This window comes from Pinus tabuliformis, chromosome 9 (genome assembly GCF_031772625.1).
Source record: "Pinus tabuliformis cultivar Carrire ecotype Pingquan chromosome 9, CPIR1, whole genome shotgun sequence".
NCBI lineage: Eukaryota > Viridiplantae > Streptophyta > Pinopsida > Pinales > Pinaceae > Pinus > Pinus tabuliformis.
The window spans coordinates 847084558-847111849 of record NC_142307.1 but is presented as its reverse complement, the minus strand read 5'-3'; the positions used below and the strand labels follow the sequence as shown (position 1 = coordinate 847111849).

Below are 27292 nucleotides of genomic sequence, written 5' to 3'. Positions count from 1 at the left end.
AAATATAGGATGTGCATATGATCACCCAATGGCTATGGTGTCTTTGACACTCTCATCAAAATCCTGGATAACTTGTTATCTATCATAGAGAAGAATCAATTTATTAATTTTACCATTACCAAGGTTGATGTTTTTTTCCTAGTAAAACATACCTTCAGCTTCAGTAGGATACCCTTTTAAATTATCCTTCGGTTTTGTTGTCATAGGCCCTACTTGTTGTTGCATTCCCTTATTATCACCCAGATACATGGTATGCATCAAAAATCTATTATTGCATGCAAGAAGTAGACATAATTATTGTTGTTGAAATTTACAAAACCCCAAGTAAATACCTAAGAGAGTTTGTAATTTATCATTTCAACAATGATATATAGATGCTACAAATAGGAAAAATAAAACACAGATGATGGAAAGTAAATGAAATGTAAAACAAAATATATCCTCTTTGATGTATATGAAAATAATATATTGCAGACAAGTTTTATAAAGATATAAGCAACAAAAGAATCTGGCCCTAGCAATCGGCATAACCCCACCTCCCCCCCCCCCCCCCAAACCAAAGAGCCAAAGAGCTAAATTGTGTTAATTTTTCATTCCTTCATACGTTAGTATTTAGTTAAAAAACCTTAAAGCAATGTCAACAATGATTCAAATGATGATAACTTGAAGCAATTTCTTCAATAATTCAAATAGTGATACTATGAACCATGAAATTAAGTGTGGCAAGTCCTACTTATAAAAATAACATTGTATACATGCATCATAATGCGCATCCCAACATAACAGTATGTAGCTAATAATCAGTCAACAGTGGAAATAGCCTACAAAATAACCACATACTTCAAGTTTGGGAATATTTCTGGAACCCAAATTCATAATTATCTCAAACCCAAAACCTAGAAGGAAATATGCCACAATATACTTCAATAATACATGTCGAAAAGTCACATTATGGCAATTTTTCTAAATCCTAACTATTACCAAAAGCCTTAACATAAACTAGTTTTAAGGAAAATATGAAAACAACTTCTAGGAGTGAAGAGATTGATTAAAAGGAAGTGTAAAGAGGACAGAAAATGAACCTGCATATTACAGAAATCCCCAAATGAAACACCTATTCACATTCTGCATCGTCCAAACTTTATACCCACAAGATGCATCTGAACAAATAGTTTCAGGTCCTCCTTGTCATGACCATTCAGTGTGCATCCCACTCTTATTTCATTCCATGAAACAACATCTCGAGAAAACATTCTGTGCAAATAGAAGTGCCTTCTCTATTTCCCCTAGGATTCAAAATGTTGTAAAGATCAAAATGGGGCATCCCTTTCAAGAAAAAAGGTAATGTAAATGGGGCATCCCTTTCAAGAAAAAAGGAATCAACACTCAAAAATTTCACTTTATAGCCACTCCATGATGATATACAACACTAAATGATAGCCTTCCCACACACTTCTTTGTCTCACATATATAGGGACATGAACAAGGTAGTTGATGGCCTTTCAAAAAGGCATTGGGGTTGGAGCAGGGTGTTTGAACCATTTCAGTTTCTCAGCATGGGCATACAAATGATTTCATTCATGAACCTTAGCTATAAAATTCTCTATAGATAGATACTCTAACTTCTATAATGATGTATTTTTGTTTTTTAAAGCCATGAAAAGTTTGTTTTCTATTGTTGATATAGCTCATAGGTTTTGTGATAGTCGATAGCTTTCAGGGCTTGATTTTGAAAGGTCTAACATATGTCCTTTTAATTCAAGAAACAAATTTTTCTTTTTTTAATTAGCTCATTGATATGTAAGCCATGTATGCAAATTTGTCATGAGCCAAATGTGAGACCTCTCACCCAAAGTTAGGGAGGTTACAGATTCAACTCTCTTGATCCCCTAGCAATTAAGTAACCTTATTAGGGCCACTGCTTTACCGAATTTACCATCCATAGATCGTGGAAAAGTACTTTAAGGGTTTCCCACAAGGTGGTTTCTTAAGAAAAAAATACTTATGAGGTTTCTTTGGAAAAGAAAACAAATATGTGTATACATATCTAGATAGGTAGATAGGTAGGTAGGTAGATAGTGTTATACTCCTATACCAATAGGTGTCATATTTCATGATTGACTTGATGAGCTCTGTAATATGTTCATCCTTTCCTTGTAGTAAAAGTTTCCATATTATCAAAAAATCAAAAAATTAAAAAAATGAAAAGAGGGTATACCCTAAAAGAAAAATCAAAGGGTAAAAAGAATAAAATGGCCAAAAGAAAAAATGAGAAGAAATGAACCCCAAATAAAGAAAGACCAGGAAAGTGTGCAAGTCCAAAATGCCACTACTTTTTCATTTTCTGTAAATAAACATTGCGTGCAGATTGTTAATTTATGCCACAATTGATGAATGGCCAAACAACTTAATCTTGGCTAGTTCATGTTTGAATTTCCTGTTTTAGAGATATAGAATAAAATCTGACCAAACTATTTAATCTTGGCAGATAAGTAGATAGGTAGAAAAGCAAAGGAGCTCAACTGTTAAATCTGAGCCCTTGCATGTTATAAGGGCATATTTAGGTAGGCTTACCATGAAAAGAAAAGAAAAGATTATGAGGGTTTGCCAGTCCAAGTGCAACTAAAAGAAAGAAGAAAAAAAATGCTAGGCAAAGTAGGCAGGGTAGGTAGATTAGTGTTGCAGAATGATATCATTGATGGACTATGTCTCCAAAAGTGTTAATCTTTATTTCTATCACTGGTGCAAAGGTGGACATTGTGCTTGGAAGCAGCTTAAGCGAGGCAGATTTCATGACTAACTCCCCTTCATACTTTTCCCTAAAATTCATTCACTAACTTCCCCAAGGGTATTAAGATCTACTTAATATCACTCACAAATCACTCATCTCATTTCATAAACTCCTTTCCTTAAGTAAATCCCTACTTTACTTGGGAAAATTTATAACATCACCTCAAAACCCCTCTTGTTCATCCTAAACCTAAGTTTAAACTACAAAAGTCAAAATTGTTTGTTAAACTTAAGCGCTTATTATCATTTCATGAGTCATATTAACACTAACTTTTATTATATAAATCCTTTGCTATTTTCCCATCCCGTACTATGTAAATATATAACAAAAACCCTGCATTATTAATTTCCTACCCCCGGTTGAAATATAACCATAAACGTTTGTGAGGGATTAATAGATTTACTTGAAATTTATTAATAACCTAAACCTTCCTCGCGCGCTAATGGAGTTAATTAACCCCCGGTTAAATTAATAACCATCCCCCCCCCTCGACCAATCAAAATAGCCCCGATATGATTAAACATGGTTTAATATATCAAGTCCACAATGTTAACCTCATGCCATCTCTGAAGCCTGTCCGCTGTCAGATCTTTGCCCATCCATCTAATGGTCGACGATCATTTCGCGGCCACCATAACCCCCAAATGTTAACGTGTGGGGAACCGATGGTTTGCCTCCGTACCAAGGACACGCATCACTCATCCAACCTGATCGCTCGCCCTCCGCCCGAAACCACCCAGCCCCAAAAGCGGTGTGGGAAAAACCGCTTACCACCCCCTTCGGCTGACGTCATCTGCTGACATCCTCTGTCCTCTTGCTGGCGTCACCTGCCACATCACCTGCCTCTTACTTCTTCTTACGTCATCCGTCCTGCTTATCAAAAATTCCCGCCAAGCTTCATTTTTGTTGAATAAAAGGGGAAAAGGTCATTTTTGTTGTGTTTTGTTGCAAATGGTGCTCTGGGCATGATATCTACCGGGTTCACAGTTCATTCTTGATCGCCTCCGAACCAGAAAAGGCTCCATCGACAAGCCCCTCCACCTGTCAACCGACCCTCCAGTGTACGGTTTACTCCTCTTTTGACACGGGTATCTGTAAATTTTTCTCAATACATGGCTATCAGCGCATCAATTGCTAGGGCTTCTCAACAATCTCCATAGGAAGTTAGCATACCAGCCACAGAAAGAGCTAAGTGTTATGAATCAAAAGGCGCATAACAACCTCCAGTGCCCCGAAAAGAAGTGTTTTTCCATAGTTACACTGTTACCCTTGGAGAAAGGAAAGTTTTGGCAAAATGCTAGAGAACGGTGAGCAGGGGTCAGTTCAGCATTAAAGATCATCAAAACAAGTCAAAGAGTATCAGTTCAAGCGTTAAAGTGTATCAGGTCAGCAATAAAGAGTGTCAAAACAAAATTAAAAGCAGTAGATCAGAAATAAAGAGCACATTTAAACAGGCAGTCGGCGTAGAGCTACTACAGAAGACAGCTGCAAGTCGAACCCTAAAGGCCTGCCTTCAACACTACATCAGTTAGATATTTCTATTTTTCATGTAAACTATTTTAGGTTAAACCTAGATATTATCTCACAGCTGTTATGAGATATATCTTGTACACATCTTATTGTATAAATACCCCCTCCATTAGAGTAGTGAAAAAGTCTATGGTGTGGAGATTTCCTAGACTTTGCTGTAACATTGAATTTTTGGAATAAAGAGTTGTTGGAAACATCTGTTGTCTGGCCTACTGGATGAAGAATTGAAGTAGAGTACTTGTCAAAGAATTCTTGAATCAACCTCCCGATCAATAAGTCCCCTATATCTCTTGTTTTACAGTTTTCTTGTTTATTATATCATATGTGTTTCATAAGTTGAATAATAAAGAAAAAGGTTAATTTCAGAATTTGCTTGACTGCACTCTGTTTTCAGTCTTTATTACTCTCTTTGTTTTCTTCAGAATTAGAATAAACAGTGAACTCTTAATTGTTCCTGTTTCCTGATTCTTTCATGTTTTTTATTTGCTAAGGAATTCTTAATTGCTCCTTATCTGTAATCATCCATTTTCACTCTTTCAATATGTTGAAGGATTCTTAACTGCCCTTCACCCATTTGAGCCCATTCCATCTGCTTCAATCCTTCATTTGTTCCCTGTTTGACTACCTTGCTCTGTGAAGCCATCCTCTATTAAGAAACCAAATCCAGAAACCATCTTCTTTAACTCCATCATGCCCAATGGACTGAACTATTTTGTTTTACCTCACTGTTCTATGGAATCTCACCACCCAAACTCAAACAAAACCCTTAAACTTCATAACTAGCCTAATACCTTCAAAAAACAAATCTAAATCATAAAGAGAGAGCCCTCTTTGGATACAGATTGGCAAGATTTAGTATCTAAAAGATTGGTCTGTGGTTACCTCGGCATTATTCCCTTTCTTATAATTTTTGGGAAAAACCTGAGTGATAACATCATTGGAGACTCCGTTGGGACCTGAATAATTGTTTGTTACTATTGCTTATTTCACAAGCTACAGACGGAGCCTAAAGTTATCCAGGTATCCTTCGAAATGCTCTTGCTTTGCAATTGCAGAAGTAAATGAATGCTGCTTCAGTCTATCTCCGGTCTAGTTTATGGATTGAACAGTTGGTTTCAAATACTTGATCAGTTCTTCTTTTCAAAAAGTCTTTAGGAAAGTTCAAAACTCCCACATCTAAAGAACCTCCTAGAAGAGATTGTTAAAGTTGTATTATCAAAACTATTTCAAAGAAAAAACCAAAAACACACCTAGAAACTAGCTTCAGAAAGGATTCATTAAACCAGATCACATCCTGATCCAAATCCCCAACCTGTATTTGAAAATCCTAATATGATTTCTAGGATTCTTAGAAGACAAGAGAGTCAAAAAAATTCTGCTAGTTCACACCTTGACAGACATTTGCAGAACTCCATTCAATCTGAGCTTACCTCTAAAAGAACGCCAAACCTTTCTGTGATTACTACAGCTTCTCCAAGTTCACCATCAGCCCCTCCAACTACCCTTTCCACTCCTCCATCTACAACACACATTCCCATTGTTATCCCTACTCTTCCAGTTGTCACATCTATTTCTGCAACCATGGCAAACCGATATACTCCCCTAAAATTACCTGCTAATACAGGGGCCATGCCCCAGGACTCTCAAAGTAAAATCCCTTCTTTTGAAGGTACTAGCACTTGCACATCTCAACAACATATCAATAAAATGAAAAGCTATTTTGAAAGTTATGAGATTGATGATGATGATGTTAGAATGAAAGTATTTGTTCAAAGTTTAACTGGAGATGTTAGAACCTAGTTTAGAGCCCTCCTGGAAAACAGTATCAATGACCCACAAGCTCTTTATCTGAGCTTCTTGAACAGATGGGAAAAGAAGAAAGATCCTCTCCACATTTTATCAGAATAATAAAACCTAAGAAGAGGCACACAAGAAACTGTCCAAGATTACTGTACCAGATTCAATAATGTATACAATTCTATTCCTCATAATCTCAAACGTCCTCCAGATTTGGCCTTGATCAAATTCCCTGATGCATTTGATTCTAATATGGCATACCAACTTATGGAAAGAGCTCCTCGAAACTTAGAAGAGATGCAGAGTATAGCTGTCAGTGTTGAGGCCAACCTGATATCTAAACAATCTAGAGCCAGAGCTGAAAGGAGGACACCTTTCAAAGAAGAACCTTCTACCTTTGAATAGAAATTAGATGTCATTATTAAAGGAATGGACAGAATTGGAGATAGAGTGGAAACAATCGAGAGAAAATCCCCTTGGGATGGTCAACCAAGCAATACTAGGAGAAATCCAAATTTCAGGAAGAACCAAAATCCTAACACCGGAAAGGTAGGGCCTGACCAAAATATTAGGCCCCCATTTCAAGAAAATTACGTTCACTACAATAAAACCAGCGATTAGCGTCCCTTTTTACTTCTTTTTTTGCATCTAGAGCCCATTTTTGGTGCTATTTGCATCCATTTATCAAATATGGTGCAAAACTTGACACAAAATTTGCATCAAGTTTTGCACCAAATCTTACACCAAGTTTAGCACCAGGTATTGCAATAGGTTTTGCACCACGTTTTGCACCAAATTTTATGCCAAGTTTTGTGTCATCCTTTACACCAGGTTTTGTTCCAGGTTTTGCATCAAGTTTGGCACCTAATTTTGTTTGACATACTTTTGCATCGTCATTTGCATCCACTTTTTGCACCTACACTTGCATCAACTTTTGCATCGACTTTTGCATCCTTTTTTAAATCATTTTTTGCATCCATTTGTGCATCCCTTTTGCGCCAAGTTTTACATCGTGTTTTGTGTCTAGTTTTGCATAAAATTTTGCATCTACTTTTGTTGCATCCACTTTTCCCTCTTGTTTGGCATCCATATTTACATCCTCTTTTGCATCTATTATTGTACCCACTATTGCATCTAATATTTTTGTGCCACAATTAGCGCCTATTTTGGCACCTCCTTTTGCACCCACTTTTGATTATAATTTTGCATCCACGTTTGCATCCTCATTTGCGTCTAGGTTTTCATCAACTACTACATCTATTTTTGCATCCCTTTTTGTATCCAATTTTGGACCGGGATTTGCATCGGGTTTTGTGTCTCGTTTTGCATCTACTTTTGCATCGACTTCTATTGCATCCACTTTTGCACACAATTTTGCATCCACTGTTGCACCCATTTTAAATTTCACTTTTTGCATCCCTTTTTACATCTTCATTTGCATCATACTTTGATTCTTTTTTTGCATCTATCATTACATCCACTTTTGTTATGCCACAATTTGCACCATGTTTTGCACTCACTGTTGTATCCACGTTTGCTTCCAATTTTTCATCCATGTTCACATCCTCTTTTGCATCAAATATTGCATCTATTTTTGCATCCACTTTTATGTCAGGTTTATGCATTGGGTTTTGCATCTTGTTTTGTATCTACTTTTGCATCTACTTGCATTATATCCATTTTTTGCATCCAATTTTGTTTTGCCTGTTGCATCAATGTTTGCTTCCACTTTTACATCCATTTTTGCATCTTATTTTGCATATTTTTTGTCTATTGTTACATCCACTTTTGTTGCACCATATCTTGCGCCTACCATTGCAACCACATTTGCTTCCACGTTTGCATCCCCTATTGCATCCACTTTTGTTTCATCCATTTTTGCATATACTTTTGTTTCCGTTGTTGCATCCACATTTGTTTCACCACAATTTGTGCCAAGTTTTACACCTACCATTGGACCCATGTTTGCTTCCACTTTTTCCTTCATGTTTGCATCCAAGTTTGCATTGACAACTGCATCTTCTTTTGGATCCACTTTTGTGTCAGGTTTTTCATGTTGTTGTGCATCTACTTATGTTGTATCCACTTTTCATCCAATTTTACTTCTATTGTTGCCCCCATTTCTATGTTCGCTTTTGCATCCCTTTTCCAACACTCATCATATTTTCTGCATTGATGATATTCCTTATGGCATTGACAATTATGAACAATTGATGACAATGTCAATAATATTGACAATGATGAAAATGAAGATGATGGCGATGACATGAATTGTGATTATGATGATAAAGACGATAGTGGTTACAATGACAATGATGATGATGGCAATGATTATGATGATGACGATGCTAATGACGTTGGCGAATCTTCCCAATTTTAGATGTTGTCATTGTCATAATCATAAGCATTATCTTTGGTGTCATGATCATCATTTTCATCTAGGTCATCATCAAAAACAATAATGGCATGAATGATGATGATGCATGATTACAACAATGTCGATATAAATTACATTAATGATGATGATGGGGATGATAAAAATGACAATGACGATGATAATGGTGGTGATGATGATCATCATCGATCATCTGTCAAAAATAGAGTTGTTATTTCTCTTACGTATATCAATGTGTCCTAAACAACCCTTTTCTAGCACTGATCACATTTTTTGGGTTGATGATATTTCTTACAACATCTACAATTATGAACAATTGCAAACAATGTCCATAATGATGATGATGATGGCATGAATGGTGATTATGATGATAATGTAATGATGGCAATAACAATGACAAGGATGATGGTGATGATGATGACAATGATTATGATAATGAGAATGACCTTACAATCTTATGGATTCGTGAACAATTACTAGTTTCAATACCATCTTCTGGATACGTATTACTATCATACTTTTTAAATTTTCTGTCTCTCTTGAGGTATCTTACTATAATGGTGTTGTCAACACTAGAAAGATATCTTGTTGTAATGGTGGTTCTAATGTTAGCACTAGCAAAGTTTAGTAGGGAGGATGCTACTACAAGAGGAATTCCTTCTAAGTGACTATGGCATTCAAAATGAGGCTTTATGGGCTGCTTGTTAACACATGTTCTCATGCTCATATAAAATTAATGTGAAAAGTTGCTTTAATTGGTTCCCATGCATAATTGATATTGATAATGGGGTGGTATAAAATTGTAATGGGCATATCCGTTAGTTAGTTATGATGGGTCAACAACATTGAAACCATCCAAGTGACATTTCACCTTGGAACAATCGTCACTCGTGCGAAAACACGAAGTTTATGTAAATGAAAGTTGTGATTGTAGTGGAATTAAAACCATCGAGAAATATCAAAGAAGACGCTGCTTACCAGTTTTGAAAGACAACCAAGGCATTGAACAACTATTTGCATTAGGATGTAGTGAGGGAATCGAAGGAAATTTGGCAGCCCTAAGTTGCCATTACTATTGCCAATCACACATTCAATAGTAACCATAAAAGGTAGCCACATATAAACAGAACCTCGAGGTGTTGACAGTCAGAATCTATTGTAATAGCTTTGACGTATATATAGTTTTGTGTTTAGATGAGAATGAAGTGGGCTTCATCCAGGGTTCGGCTCAATCCTCGTCCATTCCATGCAGTGGTGTTTAATTCGCCAAGCAAGAGAATATTACGTGAGTGTTCAGAGTTAAATCAACAGAAATCAAGGACGTGTGATTGTCAAATTATTGCTCCTCCCTTATGATTGAGCGCTTGATACGATGGTCATTATCCTTGGGTGATACTTTTATTCCCCATTTTCTATTGACAAAGTAGCGTTTTTCTGTTCGATTATGATAGGATTGGATGAACGCCGGTTTGGGTGGATGTAGACCCATGTTTTTTTGTGGTGATCTTCAAATGTCTTGAGGATAAGAAAAAAATCCTTGACCAAGGTCCATGGTTTTGGGGATGAGTTGGTCTTCTAGTGAAGCCATGGTTTTCAACTTCAATCCTCTCACTATGTTGCCGATGACTACTCTAGTATGGGTAAGATTCCTAGTTTTCCCATTCACTTTACCCATCTAGATCTCTTAGAAAAAGTGGGCAATTTTATTGGAAGATTCGTCAAAGTAGACAGGGAAAGACTTTTGAAAGGCATTTTCACCTATGTTTGCATATGTGTTTAGGTAGATCGCAATGAAGTTTTGCGAGATAAAATTGAGCTCAAGTGGATGGGAATTGTGTATTCCCAACCCCTGGACTATGAAAATACAACTTTTCGATATAGGAATTACCAACAAGATAGACACCTTCAAACTGTCTGTCCCTTTCCAATAGGGGCTTCCTCCTTACAATCATCTAAGAACTCTAGCTGCAGTTGGAGGGATCTTAAGGAAAGAGAGGGATCCAAAATGTAACACCCCTCCCTTGTGTGTCAAACTTTGCAAACCTAAGCTAAGAAAAGCTAGGTATGATGTGTAATATAAAAAGTAAATACATTATTAATAAATTAATCACTTGGAAAAGCAAGACACCAAGAGATGAGATTCTTGCCAAATCACATTGGTGAATGGGAAAGGATAATTCTTTCATGGTAAAGCTTCTCGATTTAATTCTAGATAAGTTGGATGGATTGGAGATAAATATCCATTGAGAAAAACATAAAAGTTGTGTGGGAGAGAAAGGAAATCTTCTATGAGGAAAATCCTCATGGGAGAGAAAGGTGAGCTTTTATGAGATAAGCCTACGCAAATGGAAACCATATCATGAAAGAAGGTATTAAATACCCATTACATAGATCAATTGGAGGCAGTTGATCCATGGCAAGAACCTCGACTCGGTGGTGAACTGAAGAGTCATTTCTAGGTTGGGTAGTGGTGCTCTGTTTTCCAAGTGTCGTTCTCTCTTTTGATCTAGTTTGACTCACTTGCGTGGATTGTTCTGTATGTTGGTTTCTTACCCTATATGTTATAAATTCCTTAGCATATGAGAGAATTTGCTTGAGTTTTAAATGCACTGCATGTGGCGTTAATGAGATGATTTTATGGATGCACATAAATGAAATTCTAATCACAGTCACAGTTTGTGGATCTTATGTAGAATTGGTGTTAACCTGTCTTTTGTTAAGATAGTAAATAGTCGTGCTTGAGCCGCTATGCAAATTTGTTAACTGTGGTTAAGGCTCGACTGTATAAACTATGGTACAAGTTATTTGTGCTATGCATCCAATGCTGCACTTCTGATTAATTGTGCATAATCCCTAAGATACACATGTTAACGTGTCATGCAACTGTGGCAGACGGATTATTGATTATGTATGATAAATGATTTTGTTTTGAAACGGTAGAGCCTATGGTTCGGGTTATCTAATATATGCATTATGCATTATAGGATGAATTGCATCCATTGAGGCGTTCTAATTATTTATTCGTATTGCATAAGATATATGTCGGTGGTACTTTCGGCCATGACAATAGGAATATGAACATGCTATATGGCAAAGCTAGTTATTGTAAATGGATGACCTGATCTCCATAAATGTTGGATTGAATCCTCAAAGGAGGGATACTCGAATGCGGGATATTGAATAATATTGATTGATTCCTCCTCTGTGATGTGATGTAGGCATGGGTAGAAGTGCTTGTGTTAGCTTTGTTATGAGGTAGTTGTATATGAACGCGTGTGACAACCATTACATCTAAATTTATTACAAGCTAAAATTAGTAAAGGAAACCAATATGTTGCCTTTAATACTGTGGCTAGGAAGTGTCTACTAAAAGAGGACCCAAATTTGATCATAATTCATGGAACAAGGTACCAATCAACCTTAAGCACAATGCAAGAATAGGATGAAAAGCTTAAGCATGACCACCAACTCATCGAATGGCCTTGAGGCTACAATATGCAAGAAGAGGATGAAAAACATTGACTTTGAAAGCTTTTACAACCAGAGAACCTTAAAACCCCAACTCCCTCCTTAGGACAAGTGTATTTGAGTTTACCAAGAGTTGGCTTCCAACACACCCAACGCTCAATGCCAAACATGACATGGTACACTAAAACACAAAGACCGTAAAACCTTTCAACATATTGACAAAGTACACATTCTTCCTTGAAATACACATTCTAAGGAAACCCACAAATGAATTCTCCTCATTTTGAGGATGGTACCTAAGTTAAATTGGATTGCATAGGGATTTCTTAACACAGGGTTCAAAATTATTACAACAATATACTCATTAATCACTAAATATGTCATTTGTAGGAATTGCAGTTAGGTGGGGAGGATAACACTCCTATCCATTTTTAAAGCTACACCCAATTAATAAGTTCTCCATGTGCCACAATAAATGCAATTTTTATGACTATAGTGACACATCCCTCGAGATTTCCTTCCACACCAACACTTTTATCCATGAACTAAAGAGTGACTATTTCATTATTATATTATACATACATGTTAATATAAGCATTAAAATTTGTATTCCTTTGTAAAAAATGCTAGTCCAAGAAATACATTTGATCACCTTGTCGTGTATCCAATATCCAATGTTGACCCCTATATCCTTAGATCTAGAGTGAAGGTTTCATTTCTAATGTTGTGTTTGAGCTTAAATTCTAATTAAATATTTGGGTTAGCCAAGGTCATTACTTAACTTAATGGCTTTGCAATATACAATGTATCATATTTTTTTTAAGTTCAATTGGTGAGATATGTCTGGGGGATTGAACTTTCAATCACTTGGATACACAAGGGCTTGCCAACATTCTTTTTTCCAATTGTGCTACTACCCTCAGAAAATATACAATGTATCATATTAACATCCACTTAAACCAAATTGACTTTTGGGACACATGTCTCTTTGATGATGAAGGGAATCCAATTATGTGATGTCAAACACATTCCCTCACAAACACTCACAAAGACCCTACACTTTTTAGGGTTCGAACCTAGGTTGTCTGTTATGAAACCAACTCACAAAAAGATAGAAAAGATAGATCAACAACTTAGAAATCAGCCTCTTCGAGGGGGCAACCTCCTTTACATTACACAAAAGAGCAATTATTGGATGATACAAATGACAAAGCCTCATTTCTATATATAGGAGTCTAAGGGGTCACAATATAATCAAAGTCAACATAACAATAATAATATAAGGGCACAAAAATAACAATAGTGGGCTTCTATGGGGCACAATAATAACAATATGGGGACAATAAGGGCACAACAATAACAGTAAGGGCCACAATGACACTAGTAATGGGGGAATCACTAGTGTTATAGGGACCTAACATTGTCTATATGGAAACATTGTATAATTTTGAATTTATTTATTGTAGATTTGTACATAGATGGATATTCCTTTCTTTGCATTTATCTTTTAGACTTCTTGCTTTCACCAATTGATTTAGAGCTTATGGAGTCTCAAGTAGCACCAATCCCCTTGCTTCTATTGGATTGAATAACATGATTTCTCTTTTGAAATCCATAATATCTCATTCACATGCTTCCTATTTCTCCCATAAGACTTTAGCACAGACTCCATGATCATGTTTGTGTCCCTCTTAATAACGCACTCCTTGGAAGGGGCCATAAAATCTTTTATTAGGACTAAACTTGGATGTCTCTTCTTTCTTGCCCTTTGATTCTTCATTCAACCATACCACATATCAACTTGTTATTTTTCCATTTTTCTTATAATGACCTTTGTTGTTGGGAAGGTGCCTTTCAAGTATTTTGTCTTTGCATATAGATACACATAAAGTATCATTATTTTAATCTAATGGACGTGGTTGTTAAAATCACCAATATTTAATTAAATATGCATTGTTATACCTTTGCTCAAGTCAACTTCAATTCAAATTCTAACACATGTGTGTATACCCTTCCTTGCTTAGTTTGTATATTGTTGTAAGTCCCCAATATATTTATGTTGGCTTTTGAAAGATCATCTCATCCCAAAATAAGTAGGGGGGATTCAATATTCAAATCCGGCAGAGTGGGGTTGAAGAAATGGATATTGAAGATGGATTCAATTATAGAAACTATCTTTTGAAAAAAGGTTAGTTTTGCCCCAAAAAGAAAGTCCCTCCTTTGAGACCTTGCCACAACTTCCATAGTTGTGAAATTTTACAATAATAGAACCTCTAGAGTAGAGTTTTACCATATACTTAGAACTTAGGTTGGAATTGATTTGATTCTTGAACTCTTTAGATGATGACTACAGATCATTAAATACATAGTTTGAAGCATTTGCTTGTAGTTATTAATGAACTTGTTAACCATCCATAGATGAATACTTCCCTTGCACATGTGCTTGATTTTGTCAATAATGAAAGAATCCTACTATGTTTTTGGTATATTCGACAAGACTACATCTTTAAAATAAAGAAGATTCAATTCTTAATGCTTTGCAATCCTGTAAGAGGGAGGGACAATCGAAGTCACGCAGGAGGAGGTATTCCCTTTGTTTAGCGAAACTCTACAGAGATAAAGCACTAAATGCAAGATTAACCCCTTGTTTATGTGATAATTAGGGAATATATATCTATTCTCTCAAAGATTAGTCTTATATATTCAAAAAGAATTTCTCATTTATTCTAAATAACACTTAACACTGTTTATAGAATAATTTCTCACCATTACAATCACAATAATCATTTTTCAAGGCAAAAACTACATCAAAACTTTTTGAATATGCAAGTAGATAATCTCCACAAATGAAGATGAAAACATATTTTGAGCATGTTTAAAGTGGATTAAAATATAATAATAAAAGACACAACAAAAATCTTGATACAATAATAGCTCAAATAATTATCTTTAACAAAAATCTATTAAAAATTACTATAAAATTATAAAATGAAATTAACATTAATAAATAATCAATTAATTTATATAAAATCCCAATTTAATAATGAATAATTACTTAATTCTTTAAGTTCCACTTCAAAGAAAGCATTGACACATCAGCTAGAGAAGGGTGCATTATTGTTTTGGAGTAAGAGAAGGGTGCATTATTGTTTCGGAGTTCTATGTCCGTCGCATCAATATTTTATTTGATGTGCCCAATTATTTTTCCAAAGTAAAACTATTATTCAACTTAAATAATAGAATGTATAATATTTCAAATTCTATAAAATGTATAATATTTCAAATTCTTTGAAAATCCGTTTTACTGAAACACAAATATATGGCCGTCAATGACATGATCGGACGGTAGATATTCTATCCCGCCTTTAAATTCAAATCCTCTTGGTAGTTTGGCGCCATTGCGCGTATCCCTCTCAACGAGCTCAGTAGCTCGCATATGAACAATCATGGTTTGCAATCGCATAAACATTGCCCCAGAATCGATCCACGAGCCACCAGATCTCTCTCTGCATGACTTCCAATAGTTCATCTGCGTTTCTTCGTGGTCAAAACGATTTTAGAAAAGGTATTTTTCTGCAAGAGAGTGCTTAAATTGCAAAGCGCCATTATTTTCTTGTCGCCGTCATGAATCCTCTACGCCTTGTCCTAATGAAATTATTTAGAGTTCTTGATTGGAAAAATTTGCCATATTTCAACTTTCTGGAAATATTTCATTAAATAAGCTACCGTATTATCTAAAATAAATCTGAAGAAAGAGGCCGTGCTCAAAACAATGTTTTAAGCAGCAAATTTCACAAGGGTTATTTCTGGTTCAGTTATTCTGAGCTTTCAATGGAAAATTTTGACTCTATTTTGGCTTACAGGCAAGATTTCATAAACTAACACTCTCTATAAATGGACTAGACAAGGTTGTGCTCAAAATTTTGTTTAAAAAATGGCAGAGTTTGGGAAGAAGTTCTGTAAGTTAATGGATCAACATTCAGATGCATTTCGAGTGGTTTGATTGAATGATTTCTGTCTCAGTTCCGCACATTTAAAAGTTTTGGAGAATGGGAATTGATAATTCTGGTATTTGATGGTGTTCTATTCAAATTACACAGAAGAAGATAGAAAGCTAGGGCTTTTAGAGGCTAAGCGTACACAATGGCAAATCTTTACAGGTTTTCGTGAGATTTTTCAGACAGGCAAATAGGATAGAAAATTAGGGATTTCACTAAGCCAAGAAAGCTAATGCTACATTCTTTACAAATTTACTTCAGAGTTTTGAGACTGAACATTTTTGATGTTCAAGTGGTTCGTAGATATCTTCATGCGGTTTCTATTTCCATGGAACCAAGAATTTGATACCTCAACTTGAAATACTGTGCTCCGAAGGGTTTTCCCTTCCAGCTCATCTTTGTGTAATGGAATAGAATCGTTAATGCTCTTTAGTGTCTGGAGAAGTCAAAACTAATGGATCAGGAAGCAGGGGCTATTGGAACGGTTAGTAATTGAGGGAAACACTATCCTTCACAATATAACAACGTAGAGGAAAACTCATGGTACATTTTTGTAGTTTTGGTCAGATTAGGCCATCCAAACACGCCGTTAGAGATTTCAGAGAGAAGCTCTTTGTTTTCTTTAGCATCGGCTGAAGGGGAGAACTTTTGCCACATTCCGGGGTCATCTCTGTTCATTATAGAAGGAGGTCTTGTAACCTGCTCCAAATTGCCAGTTTCTCTCTTTGAAAGTTTGTATTGAAAACCAGCGCTGGGTCGAAGGTTTACTCATATGAAGGATGCAGAAAATGAGAGTCCTTTAGTGAGTCCATGAAAAAGGCTTGGCGAAGATTTGGGGCAAAATGATACCTGCAGCAGAGCCAACAAAGTTCCAAAATTAGAGCCAACCTCACCAATTAAAATCTGCAAACAACCTGGAATCCTATCTTTAGGACGAGATTGTTTGAAGCACCCCGAAAACTCAAGTATGTTATTACTATGCTACCTTTCTATAGACTGGAATTATTTCTTTTATTGCTGCAATATTCGTGATATAGTCCTGGTTCAAGCAATTGAAAGATAGACCACAATTAGGAAATGCTACAACCACTTTGTATCTATTGGCATTGGATGGACTAAAATCTAGTCAAACTATCAATATGTATTGGTCTAGAATCTGCGGTCTTCATCAGGAAAACCCTAAAACTTTGGTTTTCTATCAACAATAACTCCATTTCCTAGGCTCTGATTTGCACAATTTTTTTGAAGCTGGGTATTTTTCTAGAGGAACCCAGATCTACAACTGGTTTCTTCATATTTTAAAATTTTAGAATATGATTTGATTTTTGCTGTCCTCTTTTTCCTTTGAAAAATTTATATAAAAAAATAAAAATTCTTCCACTTTGTACCTCGAAAAAGCTTTGATACCACTTCAAACTGAGCCAAAAAATCCAATAATCTGCTAACTCAGCTAATATTTTCCATTTTTTGGTGACATTTTGTTGATATATCAGGATATTTTCAAAATATCATGATATGTTCAAAATTTGTAAAATTCACAACTTTTTCTGCTGATAATATCCCTGAGCTGAGAGAATCATGATATCTCATGATATTGACGATAGATAACCAATCTTTGCAACACTGTATTGGACAACAGAGCATTAATTGAAGATTTTTTGTCTCATTTCGATGATTCTTTGAGCATCAATACATTCCTTTGCCTTTGGTACTTTTACATACAGTTTTCCATAGCCACCACTTTTTCCCAAAAGTGAGTGTGGGGTAAGATGTTATTATTTTTGCCCATTAGTAATTAGAGAATGGTTACATAACGGTAGTAGTTAATTATTATTAAACTAAGAGCGTGAATCCTTTGTTTATATTCGCATCTCCTTCCACCCTGGAAGGCACAGAAGGGCAAGTGTTATTATAAATTTTCTGCCACTTATTTCTTGTTTGTGGATTGTTGGCTTGACATATTACAGGCTATTAATTCTCTCTTTTTGTTGTATTGGGCATGTTTCCTTTTGACTAACATTTCAACTGATAGACGATGGATGGTAGCCATGTAAAAAGTAGCTAAATTTTAGCAACAGATTCCTTTGAATTATGTATGTTGAAAATGGTTGTTATTGATGTCAAAGGATATCCAAATGAAAGAGAGTTATATAGTCAAAGAACATATTTTGAGACCTTTCCAATGATATATGACACACCTTCTTGAAATATTGTTTTTGGATTTTTGATGTCCCATTTAGGTATCCTATCTTTGAATGCATTTTTACTCCAATTATGGAACATGATATATATTTGGATTTTTGATGTCCCATTTAGGTATCCTATCTTTGAATGCATTTTTACTCCAATTATGGAACATGATATATATATATATATATATATGGTTGGAAAGCTTATTCCAAGATTTTTGCAACATTATATGGCACTCCCCCTAACTTCTTTTGGTTAAAGAGATGATTTTTTTCAATATTATAGTCTGCCAAGTTAGTCTAGCCAGTGGGCAAGTCGGCCTTGCTTTTGGTGGTCAAACACACTATATATAGGTGTTATGTGTAGGGACCTAGGACTTACTCGCTCAAGCCAATTCAGGTTTGTCTAAGCAAGCAAAGGAGTAATTCTAAGGTTCATACCTCATGAACCAAGTGAAGCATAGTTGGAGAGTTTTCTTGTGGGAAGGGTTTTTGGCACTCTTTGTGAAGGTTTTTGGTCCTAGTTAGAAGGTGAGTTGCAACGCTGTTCTAGAGGCCGAGTTTTAGCCCTGTTGAAGGCCGAACTTCAATGTTGTTGAGGCTAAGTTTCAGGTTTGTTCTGGTGGCCAAATTTCGATGTTTGAAGGTTGAGCTTAGGCCTAATTTGAACTTTGAAGGCCAAGTCTTGTAGTTTTGATGGGAAAATTCAGGGTTTGTTTAAGGGTTCAATATAGGGTTTATGTGTGGATGAAGTGCAGAAACCCAGGGAACTTACCCAATGGTGGGCATGCAGCCTTGTACTTATCTTCATGGCTTGTGGAACTTATTGGCAAGATACCTCTTCTTGATCCAACTGTCTGATGTGAATGCCATCCTTGAGAATAGGCAATGATATGGTAATGGAGGTGTAGTTTATATGGAAGTTTTCTTTCAAGATTCAAGGGACACATGACAAGAGTGCTCGTTCTTGTCCTATTTAGGTCAAGATAATACTATATAGAATGTTCAAGGTAAATTTTTACTGTGAGTAGGGGCAATATGGCAATATCCAGCTGCTTGAAATCTCGCTGACCCCAACAAATTGAGGTGACCAATATGCCAGCTGAAGAAATATACAACAACCCAAATGGTAACTTGCTGGTTGCATACGATCAGAGTCTCATTTCTGGCCCTAACTAAATCAAGGCAAAAGCTATGTAGCAAGCTTCCTTACTAGTCCCATGAGATTGAGGAACAAGATACATTCAAACAAACATTGTAGTAGTAAGGTTTCTTGAATATATCTCTGCCTACACATTCCTTTTGCAAGTGTGTAGTTGGTTATACCAGCTTATCATATAAGGATCAAGGGAAAATTGCAGAATGTGCAACGTGCAGTATCTAGCTAGTTGCACCAATAAGAAAAACCATAACCAACAACATCATCTTCTTATCTATGAAAGTGAGATGGTTGGCAGGGGCAAGTTGAGAGTTGATGTAGCTTTAATCCTCAGCAAGAGAAAGAATAATTTTACTCCATTTGACATATCATGACCCCTCTTTGTTTTCCCAAGGCAATCTGGTTCATAATCCAATTAATTGCAAGCTTCACATGTTGGCTAAATAAAATGCTGTCATCTATGCATAGGTATATCCCTTGGCAATTGGCACTTGAGCTCTCATTTTACACAATTGATGCATGTATGTATGTATGATTGTATGCATGTGTGTATGGATTGTATGCATGTATGTATGCATAGTACATATCCATAGATACATGTATACAATCCATACATACATGTATACAATCCATACATACATACATACATACAATGTATGCATGTATGGATGTATGCATGTATGGATGAATTTTGTTTAAAAAATGGCAGAGTTTGGGAAGAAGTTCTTTAAGTTAATGGATCAGCATTCAGATGCATTTCGAGTGGTTTGATTGAATGATTTCTGTCTCAGTTCCGCACATTTAAAAGTTTTGGAGAATGGGAATTGATAATTCTGGTATTTGATGGTGTTCTATTCAAATTACAGAGAAGAAGATAGAAAGCTAGGGCTTTTAGAGGCTAAGCGTACACAATGGCACAATCTTTACAGGTTTTCGTGAGATTTTTAAGACAGGCAAATAGGATAGAAAATTAGGGATTTCACTAAGCCAAGAAAGCTAATGCTACATTCTTTACAAATTTACTTCAGAGTTTTGAGACTGAACATTTTTTATGCTTTTAGACCCACTGCTTTATGTAATTGGATTTATAAGATAATGGCTAAGGTTTTGTCTGTGAGATTAAAATCACTACTTTCTAACTTCATCTAACCAGAATAGTTTGTCAAATCTATGACACAATTGTTTCAGCACAAGAGGGCCTCTACACTATTCAAGTCAACAAAGTTCCAGCAATGGTGATCTATCCATAAAAGCACTTTTGAATGTGTTTGTCCACTTTCCATAAGGACAAGAGTCCCAATCCCTATGGGTGGACTGTGGAGTTCTACCTGGGATTTGTTGAAGTGTTGGGAGACAACTTACTTCAGGTAGTGGAAGAAATGAGAAGCTTTAGTAAGGCTCCCTGGCTCCTTCATCTGGACCTCTATTGCACTCATTCCAAAGGTGGATCAACTTGAGTCTTTTTATGCTTTTAGACCCACTTCTTTGTCTAATTGTATTTATAAGATAATGGCTAAGGTTTTGGCTGTCAGATTGAAAGCACTACTTTGTAAGTTCATATAACAGAACCGCTTGGTTCTCTAGAGGATCGTCAGATCCATGAAGCAATTGTTTCAGCACAAGAGGGCCTCCATATTATTCAAGTCAAAAATGTTACAATAATGGTGATCAAGTTGAACCTCTCCAAGGCTTATAAAGGGTGTCTTGGCTCTTTCTGATACTTCTTTTTATCCATATTAGTTTCAACTTACCACTGGTAAATTAGATTATGGGATGTGTAATTTAAGCTTCTTATGCATTTTTTATAAATGGTTCAGCCTCTAATTTCTTAAGACCCTCAAGAGGGTTAAAACTTAAAACAAGGTTGTACCTTGTCTCCTTATTTATTTCTTCTAGTTGTTGAAGGACTAAGTAGGTCCATCCTAGAAGCAAAAAAAAAAAAACAAGATACATTCAAGGGATTAGCAGTGACTCTTGTAAAGAAGATCATGGCATTGCATAGAACCAATTATTCCCCTGTCCTTGCAACATATCCCTGTGGTTATCCTATTAAAAACCCAGGCCCTAGCAGCAGAAGAAGTGTGTGCCTCATTTAGGCCTTCCTCTCCCATTGGTCGCCCTAGATCCTCACCCCACTTGATTAGGACAAGCAATTCTTCCTCTTTAGATTTACTTTAGATAGAAAAGATACAGAGATAATACAAACAAGAATAGTATGATTAGTCTTCTTATTAGTTTAGTATCACTTGGAATAAAGAATAACTCCTTTGTTTATATTATCTAATCAGTAACTCGCAAAGGCATCAGAATAATAATTAGGAGTTATTGGTTTCTTTTTGTAGTATATGTGGTTGTAGTAATCTATTACAAGTAGGGAAATCTTGGACAAAGAAAGTATGTTTTGGATTACATACAGTTTAGTCTTGACTCCTGAAAAAAGATAGCGGAATGTCTTTGTTAGTAGGAGATTAGGAACTAACAATACGACCGAGACTTAAATTCCTTTTATTGTTTTACTCTTGAGGGATTAGGCTCCTTAGACTTCATAGGCAACAAGAACTACAAATTACATACATCGGAATCATCATCCTTCTTTTTATTATTGGTATTAATGGAATGCTTAAGACATGAGCTTTGAAAAGATGAACAATGCTTTATTTATATATGGGTCTTTGAGAAGAGGACGAGTTAATTTAAAAGGATATTAAAGTAAGTTGAAGAAACTCTTTAGAATACTTTATAGTAAAGATCCATTTATAGTTTATATAGATACAAGCAACTGGAAAACCACCTCACTATGACACCCTTCACCTTCGTTTTTAGAGGACTTTTATACCACTTTTTCTCACCCTGGAACCAGCAGCCCACAACAAAGAGGAGATATCAGATTCCAGATCCTTATGATATATATAGCATTGTCACATTCATCCCCAAGAAGCTACAAACAATAAAGTGAGAGTTATCTTTTAGTTTGTAGTATTATTAGCAGATCAGATCAGGTTGGTCACTACACTCCTCTCTTCTTGTTTCTCCTCCAGAGCCTTGGTTTATATTTGGGTCTTGTTGTGAGAAACGTATGAAGGTGGAAGTATGAAGATCCTTGGATATACAGAAGTTGGATCTAGGATATGTTGGATTAGGATTTAGAAAGTACATAGAGAATAGAATAAGAATTAAGATTGTATAAATTAACATATAGAAAGTCGTGTCCTTTGATAACAAGGAGAAGGAACAGAGTCGTGTCTTTTGATAGTGCATGGGTATTGATAAAATGTGATGGAATGCATTTTTGATGAGATGCTTGACCATAAGATACTCAGAACCTTATGACTGTTTGGCTTGAACAAATGCTGGACTTGGAATTTGCTCAGAAATGAATTCACTGTATTATATATTTACACTTGTAGTTTTGTTGTAATAGCTACAGGCCTATGAGATTAAACCCTGAACATACATATGCATTTATGTGTGTAATTAAGGTGAACAACCTGTATACCTTTCAATACCAGGGCAGTGAACATAGCCCAAAACTTGTAATGACAACCTTGCTGAATTAGTTACAGGAAAGGTATGTGTCCTTCCAACTATACCTAAACATATATATGTGGCATGGGAGTGATGGGATATTGTTCTTTGGCTGCCTTAGTTTCTGTATGTTAAGTGATCTGGACTCTGGAGTATTAAGACTCCTCCAATCATTATTTAAATCATGGAGGTGATGTCAAGTAGATCTGAGTGAGATTCTCTAAATTGGATCTGCTCATCTAGCTGACTGTTCTATTAATTATTCTTGAACACCTGAGGATGTGCATTCTAATTGATAGAAATAATACCTTGTCAATTTTGAAAGATAGTCTCCCAGCCAGGCCTGCTTCTACTTTGGTTTTGGGTGAGGATATAGGTAACCTACCAGTGCCAAGAGGGCTAAAATCAGGAAAAGTGACAATACATCTTACCTGGATTATCATATTGATATTTACTGTGACTAGATTGATTCATTATCCTTTTGGCTGTACTTACCCATGGGTTTTATTTTGCTCTTATTACATTCCTGAAAGATTTGCGGAAGATCTCAAAGTGCTCTTCTTTGTTTAATCCGTCTGTAATGATTGTTTTCCAAAATATGCTTGCAAAAATATGCTTGAGCTATTTTGACATATTTAATGTTAATTTTAAGATATAGGAATGGTATTGGGTTTTTCCCTCATGGTACAGAAATGGAAAGAAGATGAAGTGGACAACAATAATTAGAATTATTCTTAGAAATTAGTTAATGGTTGGTATTGAAATAAAAATAGTTATTGTTTTAAAAAATGTGATTTTATAATAAATTAATAACAATGAAATAATAACTCTCTTGTTTATATTCAGCCTGTAGGCTATTCAATTCCATATCATTCCATTATTATTTACAACTCATTTAATTGTCAATCTCATGCTATGATATTGGCTTTATCCCCAATCCAACATGTACTGCAGATTTACCTTGATCTTCACTTGTGTTATTGTATGTTTTTGCAATTTCTTGGAAAGCTTTAATGCATTTGGTCTTTTATCGACTCCTTTGTAATGGTGAGATTGTACTGTGTAATAACTGTTCTCCTGTAGCTTTCGTATTTTGGATATGGGGCATTATATCTCGAGAAACACAGATAGACTAACACTCTCTTTATTTTCCTGTAAATAAAACAGAGAGTTACTTTTAAACGCATTTTATTTATATTGGATATATTTTTTAATTCCATTGATTTGTTTGTATCATCATTGGTTGAAGATCAGCAAAAGTAATGTGGTGTCCGTGGCAGAAGATGAGCTAATGTGCATTCTCATATTGATGCGAAACTTTGTGCCTGGATATAAGCAAATTGTTGAGGGTGATTGGAAAGTGGCAGCAATTTCTTACAGGTCATATGATCTAGAAGGGAAAACTATTGGTTCTATTGGTGCAGGGCGTATTGGCAAAGAACTACTTAAGCGTTTGAAGGTATTCATTCTTAGGATCTAGTACTACTTCATGATGTTGCAAACTTCTTTTCAAAAATCAGTGCTCCATAATTCTTACGCATGCATGCTGTTTGTTTCAAAATTTCAATCTAATAATAATAAACATTACATGATGTTGAATTGAATTGCATTCCTTTGTACAACCCTTCAATTGTAAGCTTCTTTACCACGACCGTCTTTCTATTGGACCTGAATTGGAAAAGGAAACTGGAGCAACATTGGAGACAAATCTTGACGAAATGCTACCTAAATGTGATGTACTTGTCATTAATATGCCTCTTTCTGACAAAACTAGGTGCGCCTTATCACAATTTCATAAATAATCTCTCCCATTATTCACTCAAACATCAATAGCACCTATATATTTTGTACAACTTGTGAACAAAAACCTAATTATTGTTTCTCTTGCCCTTTCCTTTTGGTTACAGTAGGGGAATGTTTAACAAGGAAGGTGTTCTCTACCAAGCCTAGCTTTTCTCTCAGAATCTTAACATCCCCTTTGCAAAGGGTTTCATTAGAATGACAACAACCCGCATTTAAAGCATTTCTCCACCCATCCTAATTAGAAATACAATTTTGGGTTCTCTACTAATTTTCTCCACACCCATTTAATCTAACAATGGGCATAGAGCATGTATATATATACTTGTGTGTTGGAAATACCATTTTATACTTTAATGTTTATTATTTTTGTTTTATTATTATTACTTGAATTTCTTCTTAACAAGTGGTTGTGTTTCTTTTGGTTTTAGTGAAAGTATGGGCTCCAATGTTGGCTCTCTTATTATGGAGTATAATTCATCTTTGAGAATTTTTCAATTATTAAAGTAGGTTAGTCAATTGCTTAAAATATTAAATTTATTTCAAAAAGTTTTTGTTACTTTATAGGTTAGACACTGGCTTGAAATATTAAACTTATTTCAAAATGTTTTTGTTACTTTATAGATAAGGCGTAGATTTCTTGGCTCTATGATGAAAATAATGAAGGGAAAATACATGTTAATATGTTACTTGTGCTCTTTGACTGAATAATACACGGTGAGAGAAAAATGTATATTATGCTAATTGAGGAATGTTTTTCACTTGTCAAACTTATAGTATTGAATTTAACACACTAACACTTTACAACAATGAACTAACAATATTCATGATGAAAATAGCAATATGGAAGATTTATCTGCATAATGAAAAAGGCAATATGGAAGATTCCGATCACGTTCCAAGGCATTTCTTAAAATGTGGATGTGACAAAAGGTTGTTGTGGAAGTTGTTGTTTGTATATGGAAAATTTCTTGATCATTGTGTATAATCCTAATGTTGATAGATATGTCTACTAAATGCTTCCAGTTAATGGGGCATTGATTTGAGCATTCAATATATTTTTATTCTTTATTAAAGTATTCTTTTGTTGTATTTGTATTTTTCAATTTATGCCTTACGGCGTTTCCTTTGCAACATCTGGTGCAAATGCTAGTATATCTTACCTCATTTTATGGTTAACATTGTATAACAAAAACATGCGTTGTGTTATGTAATTAATACTAACATGTAATATTGATTTTTTTTGTCAGAATGCTATAGGTAATTATTGCCAAGACGATGATCCAAATTATGTTCAACATATATCAGGAGATGATGAGGATGAGGATGAGGATGATGGTGGTGAAGGAGGAGATGATGATGATAGTTGCGGTGTTGGTGATGATGTGGATCAGAGTAATGAGGATGGTCAAGATGATCATGAGGATGATCTTGGTGGTGGTAGCTAGGCATGCACATGCATTGTTTTTTATGAAGAAATTATTGTGTAGAATGACATTGTTATGTTTAGATGGGTGTTGTGAATTTACCCTATATCAATGAGACATTTTGATTTTGTAATCATACGATGAGTTTGATTTATGTATGTTGTTAATTTATCGTAGAATAACGATATTCATGAAATACTTTGATTTGTTAATCATATTTGAATTTCACTTGTTTTGATTAAAAATAATACTGATTTTATTAGTATTATGTTGCTATTTTATACATGTTTTGAAAATTGTTAATGACACATTGTTATTTTTTTGGATGGATGTTGTCAATTTCTCTTAAATTTCTTGACAAATGATTTTGAATTGTGATATCTGCTTTAATGATATTTAGAAACTATCATATATTTCACTATGAATCTATAAAGGGGGTCATATATGTAAAGAAAAATATACTCTATATAAGAAGTCAAATGCGGATGTAACCATGGATGCAAAATTGAAAGTAAAATTGGATGTTAAACTAGGAATTAATACAAAATGCAAACAATTGACATACAAAGTGTTTTAAATTAGAAGTGAAAAATTGTGCAATAGTTGACACAAAGAAGGGAACAAAACATGGCATACAAAAGGATATCAAATTGGGCAAAAACAAGGACACATAAATGGGCACCAAATTAGATGCAAAAAAGGACAACAACTAGATGTAAAATAAGATGCAAAGTTGAGCGTTAAAAAGAAGCAAAAAAAGTTACAAATTAATATGCCAAATGATGATGCAAATAATGGTGTAAATTTGGGATGCAAACTTGGGTGCAAAAAAGGAAAAAAAAAAGATGTAAGAAAAGACATAAAACAAGATGCAAAATGGGGCTGAAAAAAGGTGAAACCAAGGATGCCATATTGGATGTAAAAAATGATTCCTAATCACATGCAAATTTAGGCTCGAACTCAGACACAAAATTATATGCAAATGTGGACACAAAATGAGGCAAAAAAAGATGCAAATTTGGATGGTGAAAACGATGTAAAACTAGACACCAAAAAAATGCAAAATTGGATGAAAAAGTCGGTGTAAATAATGGTGCAACATTGGACACAAGTAGACACAAAAAAATGGTGCAAAAAGGGGCATAAAATAGCTTAAAATTGGATGCAAAACTTGGTGCAAAAACAAATACAGAAGTAGACGTAAAAAATGGCT

The 27292-nt window shown here is 35.2% G+C and overlaps 1 protein-coding gene across 1 annotated transcript; it reads left to right on the top strand.

Annotated features, from left to right (window-relative positions):
- Positions 1-24146: 24146 nt before the first annotated feature.
- LOC149151433 (uncharacterized) lies at positions 24147-26264 on the top strand. Its single transcript, XM_089445793.1, has 2 exons — positions 24147-24311; positions 25903-26264. Exons 1-2 carry the CDS (start codon positions 24162-24164, stop codon positions 26098-26100), a joined length of 348 nt encoding a protein of 115 aa, XP_089301919.1. The 5' UTR covers positions 24147-24161; the 3' UTR covers positions 26101-26264.
- The last annotated feature ends 1028 nt before the right edge of the window (positions 26265-27292 follow it).